The sequence below is a fragment of the Ylistrum balloti genome, unplaced genomic scaffold (assembly GCF_031769215.1).
Source record: "Ylistrum balloti isolate Yb309-2 unplaced genomic scaffold, AGI_CSIRO_Ybal_v1 Utg370092, whole genome shotgun sequence".
Taxonomy (NCBI): Eukaryota; Metazoa; Mollusca; class Bivalvia; order Pectinida; family Pectinidae; genus Ylistrum; species Ylistrum balloti.
In genome coordinates, this window is record NW_026782123.1 from 659,069 (window position 1) to 669,763 (window position 10,695).

The window sequence follows — 10,695 nt, forward strand, 5'->3', positions numbered from 1 at the left end:
CACTGTCACCTACTGGAGACGATGTAACACTGTCATCTACTGGAGACGATGTAAGACTATCACCTACTGTAACACTGTCACCTACTGGAGACGATGTAACACTGTCACCTACTGGAGACGATGTAACACTGTCACCTACTGGAGACGATGTAACACTGTCACCTACTGGAGACGATGTAACACTGTCACCTACTGGAAACGATGTAACACTGTCACCTACTGGAGACGATGTAACACTGTCACCTACTGGAGACGATGTAACACTGTCACCTACTGGAGACGATGTAACACTGTCACCTACTGGAGACGATGTAACACTGTCACCTACTGGAGACGATGTAACACTGTCACCTACTATGTAACACTGTCACCTACTGGAGACGATGTAACACTGTCACCTACTGGAGACGATGTAACACTGTCACCTACTGGAGACGATGTAACACTGTTACCTACTACAGACGATGTAACACTGTTACTTACTGGAGACGATGTAACACTGTTACCTACTGGAGACGATGTAACACTGTCACCTACTGGAGACGATGTAACACTGTTACCTACTGGAGACGATGTAACACTGTTACCTACTGGAGACGATGTAACACTATCACCTACTGTAACACTGTCACCTACTGGAGACGATGTAACACTGTTACCTACAGGAGACGATGTAACACTGTCACCTACTGGAGACGGTGTAACACTATCACCTACTGGAGATGATGTAACACTGTCAACAACTGGAGACGATGTAACACTTTCACCTACTGAAGACGATGTAACACTGACACCTACAGGAGACGGTGTAACACATACTGGAGACGATGTAACACTGTAACCCACTGGAGACGAAGAATCGTGCATAATAATTTTAACTGTAAAACATTAATAAAAGACGTTTATGGTTGACAATGATTTTTATTTACATTCCAAGATAACATGTTATGTTTACGATTACTACGAGCTGACTGCTGGTCTCAAATAAAAATATACAAGTAACTGATATTCCATGATAAAGTATTTCTACATGATGAAAAATTTATTGGTATGTCGATTTGATGGACTAGCACGATATGATAGCTCTCCCTGAGTTCGCGGCGATATGGTGATGTATCGTGTGGTCCTGTCGATATGGTGATGTATCCTGAGTTCATGGCGACATGGTGATGTATCCTGAGTTCTTGGCGATATGATGGTTGATCTTGCGCTTTCTTTATACTCTAAAACAAAAACGATAAAACAAGAAAGGTGTGTCAGTTAATTCAGTCCAAATATATAGATGGATATGATGAATGATTCGTTACAATGTTTTATTACTAAAATGTCAAAATTAGAAATCAAATTTCCAAAACCGAAAGTATTAAAAGATGATAAGTTGTGCTTTGTCATTGTTTTGAGAATTCCGCTGAATGAATCATCATACATGGTGAATTATACAAAGGAACACATAGACATGTTTTAAGCAGTATTTTGGCCTGACCCTGTTTGTTTGTACCAATAATCCAAGCTTACCATTGTAGCCTGGTATGATCAGGCACACGTATCTGTACCGTTGATTGACTGGCAGTTGTCCACACTCCTTCGTCCTCGAGGATTAATACCTGTTAAAGGGTAATTACATATTTACTAAATGCCAAGAATAACATTGTTATTATTTTTATGTTATTTCAATTACCTATGTAAAATTAACTATGCATTAGTTTTCTTCAAGATCTAGGAAAAACTTATTCTGGAGGGAAATCTCAAATAAGTCATAATTATGAAGATGAATAAGTCAATATATCGTTTTAAATTCTGATATCTGGCAATGGCGACCCTCCGTCGAACAATATCTGTATCACGTCGTTAATACACACTTTGTCCTAAACAAAGTCCATTTAAGCACGTGTTGCCGGCGGGACATCTCGAACAGGGCGGACCTCTCAAGAAGGCAGGCTCACCTACCCAGTTCCCCCTTCAAGTAAAATATATAGGTATGCATTATTTATGATACAAGTCAAACCCATGACAAGTGACAGACAAACTCACAACACAGGACTTCGAGAAGTAGATAGAGATAATAAAGAAGTTTTACGGTCGCCATAGTAATCTCATTGTAAATGTGTCATTTTCTTTGTGTGATATGAAGGCCAGTTGCCTTGTTTGAGAACGTGACATTACTTACTTGGATTTACAAACATTTATATGACGTTGTCGTCGATCAAGCCGAAGTCTCTTACCCTGCCGGAATACCTGTGCTTATTCTAATTGTACTTTTTCTCCGTGTAATTTTTTTCTTTTGTTCTTATCTTTCTCTTATTTTATTGAAAATATATTTCAGTTAATGTACTGTTAACATGGCAGTACCACCGTGTAGCGACCTTAAACAATTACTGACGATTTGACCGTGAAGAAAGGAGCGTGCAGGTTATATCTGAACTAACATCTCAATGTGGACGGTAGATTTAAACAATATGTAAATTCATGTACTTACATTGGTGAATAGAAACAAACAAAATATTTGGCGTTTTGATAGACTTGACCATTTCTATCTCCTAAGATGGAGCAGTGATTTAGAGCACATCCGAGACGTGAAGTCCGGGACCATACAATCTACAATTATATACAATAGACATTGGTAACTAACACGTCAGTAACAAGTCCGGGACAATCTACAATTATATACAATAGACATTGGTAACTAACACGTCAGTAACAAGTCCGGGACAATCTACAATTATATACAATAGACATTGGTAACTAACACGTCAGTAACAAGTCCGGGACAATCTACAATTATATACAATAGACATTGGTAACTAACACGTCAGTAACAAGTCCGGGACAATCTACAATTATATACAATAGACATTGGTAACTAACACGTCAGTAACAAGTCCGGGACAATCTACAATTATATACAATAGACATTGGTAACTAACACGTCAGTAACAAGTCCGGGACAATCTACAATTATATACAATAGACATTGGTAACTAACACGTCAGTAACAAGTCCGGGACAATCTACAATTATATACAATAGACATTGGTAACTAACACGTCAGTAACAAGTCCGGGACAATCTACAATTATATACAATAGACATTGGTAACTAACACGTCAGTAACAAGTCCGGGACAATCTACAATTATATACAATAGACATTGGTAACTAACACGTCAGTAACAAGTCCGGGACAATCTACAATTATATACAATAGACATTGGTAACTAACACGTCAGTAACAAGTCCGGGACAATCTACAATTATATACAATAGACATTGGTAACTAACACGTCAGTAACAAGTCCGGGACAATCTACAATTATATACAATAGACATTGGTAACTAACAGGTAAGTAACAAGTCCGGGACAATCTACAATTATATACAATAGACATTGGTAACTAACACGTCAGTAACAAGTCCGGGACAATCTACAATTATATACAATAGACATTGGTAACTAATAGGTAAGTAACAAGTCCGGGACAATCTACAATTATATACAACAGACATTGGTAACTAACAGGTAAGTAACAAGTCCGGGACAATCTACAATTATATACAATAGACATTGGTAACTAACACGTCAGTAACAAGTCCGGGACAATCTACAATTATATACAATAGACATTGGTAACTAACAGGTAAGTAACAAGTCCGGGACAATCTACAATTATATACAATAGACATTGGTAACTAACACGTCAGTAACAAGTCCGGGACAATCTACAATTATATACAATAGACATTGGTAACTAACACGTCAGTAACAAGTCCGGGGCAATCTACAATCGACATATATCATCACTTGTATGTAATGACCTATGTGAAATGTCACGTAGTCACTCACTTGTGTGTAATGACAGAGAGTATTCCCTTACCTGTGTTTTATGACAGAGAGAAGTTCCTTACCTGTATGCAATGAAAGATGGAGTCACACACCTGTGTGTAATGGTAGAGAGGAGTTCCTTACCTGTATGCAATGACAGACGGAGTTACTCACCTGTGTATAATGACAGACGGAGTCTCTCGCCTGTGTGTAATGACAGACGGAGTCTCTCACCTGTGTGTAATGACAGACGGAGTCACACACCTGTGTGTAATGACAGAAAGGAGTCCCTCATCTGTGTATAATGACAGACGGAATGTCTCACCTGTGTATAATGACAGACGGAATGTCTCACCTGTGCATAATGACAGACGGAGTCTCTCGCCTGTGTGTAATGACTGACGGAGTCTCTCGCCTATGTGTAATGACAGACAGTCACTCACCTGTGTATAATGACAGACGGAGTCTCTCGCCTGTGTGTAATGACAGACGGAGTCTCTCACCTGTGTGTAATGACAGACGGAGTCACACACCTGTGTGTAATGACAGAAAGGAGTCCCTCATCTGTGTATAATGACAGACGGAATGTCTCACCTGTGTATAATGACAAACGGAATGTCTCACCTGTGCATAATGACAGACGGAGTCTCTCGCCTGTGTATAATGACTGACGGAGTCTCTCGCCTGTGTGTAATGACAGACAGTCACTCACCTGTGTATAATGACAGACGGAGTCTCTCACCTGTGTGTAATGTCAGACGGAGTCACACACCTGCGTGAAATGACAAACGGAGTCACACACCTGTGTGTAATGACAGACGGAGTCACACTCCTGTGTGTAATGACAGACGGAGTCACACACCTGTGTGTAATGACAGAAAGGAGTCCCTCATCTGTTTGTAATGAAACAAAGGAGTCCCTCACCTGTGTGTAATGACAGAAAGGAGTCCCTCACCTGTGTGTAATGACAGAAAGGAGTCCCTCACCTGTGTGAAATGACAGCCGGAGTCACACACCTGTTTGTAATGACAGAAAGGAGGCCATAACCTGTGTGTAATGACAGGCGGAGTCACCCACCTGTGTGTAATGATAGACAGAGTCTCTCACCTGTGTATAATGACAGGCGGAGCCACAGTGCCCGGTACCCCCACGCCAAAGTGGACGCTCTGCGTACCAGTTGCTGATAGCGTTGTTGATGCTGTATAGGTCATTCACAGCTTGACCAGTGCTGGACACGAATGCTAAGTTTTCTCCGAACCCTGCCATCTGGTGGCGGAACATACAACGGTTGGCCCAGGAAGCGGCCCTCCTCTCCAGCCCCAGGTCGTAGCTCTAGGAATGAAAACAAAAAAGGGAATAATATTGTGAGTTAAAAATGCAAGGAATTATCACCGGACAATAGAGTTACCCTTTCGTCTCTACGTGTATCCGTCCTACATGTACAGGAAGAAACAGAAGATAATATCTAGCTTGTCTCAATACAGTTTAAGTGGTGATACCACGAAATCTGAAAAGTATTCTAAGGTTTTTAAAGCCTAGAAATAATGATAAGCTACACTGTACCATTTCCATTCCATCCGAGTACTTACTGTGTTTTTGCTAATGACACATACAGCTTACCATGAACTGCATGTCTGCGGCTCCTTCACGGGCCCGGAGCACGTTATGGAAGGTCTGGATGTATCCCCTATACTGGGAAATGTCTTGAAGACTTCCGCACATGCTCACTAATGATGTAACTATCACCAATAGACTAGGAAATATATCCATCTTGTAGCTAAAATGTAGAAATAGTTCATTTATAGGTTATGTTTAAAGATATGAGACTCCCAGACGGAGAAAATGAATACAGGACTTCATTGTGTATTTTTTATTTGTCAAAACCTTCCAATTATCGGTCTATCATTGTGTGTGTACGATATACGTCACAATGTGTTATGGTCAGGTGTGGTATTGTCACTGATATACTAGATCGTTATGGTCAGGTTTGGTATTGTCCCTGATGTACACGACCGTTATGGTCAGGTGTGGTATTGTCCCTGATGTTCTAAACCGTTATTGTCAGGTGTGGTATTGTCCCTGATGTACTTGACCGCTATAGTCAGGTGTATTATTGTCCTTGATTTACTAGACCACTATAGTCAGGTGTAGTATTGTCACTGATATACTAGACCGTTATTGTCAGGTGTGGTATTGTCCTTGATTTGTTAGACCGTTATGGTCAGGTGTGGTATTGTCACTGATGTACTAGACCGTTATTGTCAGGTGTGGTATTGTCCCTTATGTACTTGACCGCTATAGTCAGGTGTAGTATTGTCCTTGATTTACTAGACCACTATAGTCAGGTGTGGTATTGTCTCTGATGTACTTGACCGCCAAGTCAGGTGTAGTATTGTCACTGATATACTAGACCGTTATAGTCAGGTTTGGTATTGTCCTTGATTTGTTAGACCGTTATGGTCAGGTGTGGTATTGTCACTGATATACTAGATCGTTATAGTCAGGTGTGGTATTGTCCCTGATGTACTAGACCGTTATGGTCAGGTGTGGTATTGTCCCTTATGTACTATACCACTATGGTCAGGTTTAGTATTGTCCTTGATGTACTAGACCGTTATAGTCAGGTGTAGTATTGTCCCTGATGTTCTAGACCGTTATAGTCAGGTTTGGTATTGTCCTTGATTTGTTAGACCGTTATGGTCAGGTGTAGTATTGTCCTTGATGTACTAGACCGTTATAGTCAGGTTTGGTATTGTCCCTGATGTACTAGACCGTTGTGGTCAGGTTTAGTATTGTCCTTGATGTACTAGACCGTTATAGTCAGGTGTAGTATTGTCCCTGATGTACTAGACCGTTATAGTCAGGTTTGGTATTGTCCCTGATGTACTAGACCGTTATAGTCAGGTGTAGTATTGTCCCTGATGTACTAGACCGTTATAGTCAGGTTTGGTATTGTCCCTGATGTACTAGACCGTTGTGGTCAGGTGTAGTATTGTCCCTGATGTATTTGACCGTTACAGTTATATGCCTGTAACTATTCTCCTCTACATCAGTTCCTTCCGAAGTCTACTTAGCCTTGCGACCAATATAATCGCGATGTATATCTAAGTTTCATTTTCTCCTGAAAATAAGTGTAAGACATTGTGAATTATCTGTCGGTAACTCATTTTTTCTATATATGGCGATCAATCGGTATGTTAAATATCCATCATAGACTAGAAAAACGTATTTAACATTTTAATACAACCGCAGTTTATCGTTTTGTACAGAGAAATATCTTATTTACATTTAGAATCGCACATACTACACAGGATGATAAACATGAAGACAGTATACCATGGAGGAAGTGTTGATAATAAAAGTCTACGCCGTGTAATAATGTTAATGGAGATCAACAATGGAGGTCATAAAAAATACTGTCCATTCACATGTGGTCAGTGAATGACTGGTCAGTGAATGGTCAACGTTTGATACAACTCCTAATAACACTTCCTGGTACATAAGGTATCATCCTAACACTGTCCTAGGGAAATATATACACTGTTCTAGGGAAATACATACACTGTTCTAGGGAAGTACATACACTGTTCTAGGGAAATATATACACTGTTCTAGGGAAATACATACACTGTTCTAGGGAAATATATACACTGTTCTAGGGAAATACATACACTGTTCTAGGGAGATATATACACTGTTCTAGAGAAATACATACACTGTTCTAGGGAATTACATACACTGTTCTAGGGAAATATATACACTGTTCTAGGGAAATACATACACTGTTCGAGGGAAATACATACACTGTTTTAGGGAAATACATACACTGTTCGAGGGAAATACATACACCTTTCTAGGGAAATACATACACTGTTTTAGGGAAATACATACACTGTTCTAGGGAAATATATACACTGTTCTAGGGAAGTACATACACTGTTCTAGGGAAATATATACACTGTTCTAGGGAAATACATACACTGTTCTAGGGAAATATATACACTGTTCTAGGGAAATATATACACTGTTCTAGGGAAATACATACACTGTTCTAGAGAAATACATACACTGTTCTAGGGAAATACATACACTGTTCTAGGGAAATATATACACTGTTCTAGGGAAATACATACACTGTTCGAGGGAAATACATACACTGTTCGAGGGAAATACATACACTGTTCGAGGGAAATACATACACTGTTTTAGGGAAATACATACACTGTTCGAGGGAAATACATACACTGTTCGAGGGAAATACATACACCTTTCTAGGGAAATACATACACTGTTCTAGGGAAATATATACACTGTTCTAGGGAAATATATACACTGTTCTAGGGAAATACATACACTGTTCGAGGGAAATACATACACTGTTCTAGGGAAATACATACACTGTTTTAGGGAAATACATACACTGAAATATATCTAGGGAAATATATACACTGTTCTAGGGAAATATATACACTGTTCTAGGGAAATACATACACTGTTCTAGGGAAATACATACACTGTTCTAGGGAAATACATACACTGTTCTAGTGAAATACATACACTGTTTTAGGGAAATACATACACTGTTCTAGGGAAATACTAGGGAAATACATACACTGTTCTAGGGAAATATATACACTGTTCGAGGGAAATACATACACTGTTCGAGGGAAATACATACACTGTTCTAGGGAAATACATACACTGTTTTAGGGAAATACATACACTGTTCTAGGGAAATATATACACTGTTCTAGGGAAATATATACACTGTTCTAGGGAAATACATACACTGTTCGAGGGAAATACATACACTGTTCTAGGGAAATACATACAGTGTTTTAGGGAAATACATACACTGTTCTAGAGAAATACATACAATGTTCTAGGGAAATACATACACTGTTCTAGGGAAATACATACACTGTTCTAGGGAAATACATACACTGTTATAGGGAAATATATACACTGTTCTAGGGAAATACATACACTGTTCTAGGAAAATATATACACTGTTCTAGGGAAATATATACACTGTTCTAGAGAAATACATACACTGTTCGAGGGAAATACATACACTGTTCTAGGGAAATACATACACTGTTCGAGGGAAATACATACACTGTTCGAGGGAAATACATACACTGTTCTAGGGAAATACATACACTGTTCTAGGGAAATATATACACCGTTCGAGGGAAATACATACACTGTTCTAGGGAAATATATACACTGTTCTAGGGAAATACATACACTGTTCGAGGGAAATACAAACACGGTTCTAGGGAAATATATACATATATATATATATATATATAGTGATACCTCTAACAATAATCACGGTTACTACAATAGTGTTACATCTCTAACAATAATCACGGTTACTACAATAGTGTTACCTCTCTAACTATAATCACTGTTACTACAATAGTGTTACCTCTCTAACAATAATCACTGTTACTACAATAGTGTTACCTCTCTAACAATAATGACTGTTACTACAATAGTGTTACCTCTCTAACAATAATCACTGTTACTACAATAGTGTTACCTCTCTAACTATAATCACGGTTACTACAATAGTGTAACCTCTCTAACAATAATCACTGTTACTACAATAGTGTTACCTCTCTAACAATAATGACTGTTACTACAATAGTGTTACCTCTCTAACAATAATCACTGTTACTACAATAGTGTTACCTCTCTAACAATAATCACTGTTACTACAATAGTGTTAACTCTAACAATAATCACTGTTACTACAATAGTGTTACCTCTCTAACAATAATCACTGTTACTACAATAGTGTTAACTCTGACAATAATCACTGTTACTACAATAGTGTTACATCTCTAACAATAATCACGGTTACTACAATAGTGTTACCTCTAACAATAATCACGGTTACTACAATAGTGTTACCTCTCTAACAATAATCACTCTTACTACAATAGTGTTACCTCTCTAACAATAATCACGGTTACTACAATGAAATGAATTCTCGGTTCATAATATACATGCTGATACATTTCTTCTGAAGTTATCAAATATGTAAAATTATCAATTTTTTTTCAGTTATGAGGCTAGTATATATCTCCGTCTTCAATTTAACACTTCTTACTTTAAATCTTGGTTTTACTCAATCGGCCCCTGAGTTTCAAAATTTAGGCGCTTTGCATCACTGACAAGTCCTCGAATGAAGAAACATTTGCAATGTAATTTGATTCAATAATTCGCTCTGCTGTATGTAATTTGTATTGAAATACACAATCAACTAATTCTGAATTTTTATATTCCACTATTTGAAGAATGGTTTTGTTAATTCTTACCTTACATTTATATATTAACGCATCATCAGCGAACCTCAATCACTCTACTGAAGATAAAAAACAACTCACCTGTATGCTGCATTGATCGTAGTGTCGATGAATGAGTCAGATTGACCTTATATAGGCTGGCGCTTTCATAACCATGTAAGGGGCTGGTTTTTAGTGCATGTCACTACAGAGAATGGTCAGTTTTTAGGTTTGTCATTTGATATGACACAGATTGATATCTCATTAGCTTCGGTAAAACTTTCCAAACTGTTTTTATCAATTGTATCTGAGTAAGAACCTGTCATCGTAGTCATTTACCAGGTAGCGTGAAATATCGTACTCAATCACCAGGAAACGTCAAATATTGTACTCAATCGCCAGGTAGCGTCAAATATAGTACTCAATCACCAGGTAGCGTCAAATATCGTACTCTATCACCAGGTAGCGTCAAATATAGTACTCAATCACCAGGTAGCGTCAAATATCGTACTCAATCACCAGGTAGCGTCAAATATCATACTCTATCACCAGGTAGCGTCAAATATAGTACATTTGTACT

The 10,695-nt window shown here is 38.4% G+C and overlaps 1 protein-coding gene across 1 annotated transcript; it reads right to left on the bottom strand.

Annotated features, from left to right (window-relative positions):
- Window positions 1-1,533: 1,533 nt before the first annotated feature.
- LOC132549944 (peptidase inhibitor R3HDML-like) lies at window positions 1,534-10,327 on the bottom strand (the record flags this gene model as incomplete). The annotated part of the gene is given in 8 exon segments (XM_060213929.1): window positions 1,534-1,604; window positions 1,860-1,957; window positions 2,477-2,595; window positions 4,927-5,151; window positions 5,440-5,596; window positions 9,959-10,010; window positions 10,218-10,302; window positions 10,304-10,327. Coding segments are annotated over 8 exon segments (831 nt in total), but the record flags the coding sequence as incomplete, so codon positions are not given.
- Window positions 10,328-10,695: the final 368 nt, after the last annotated feature.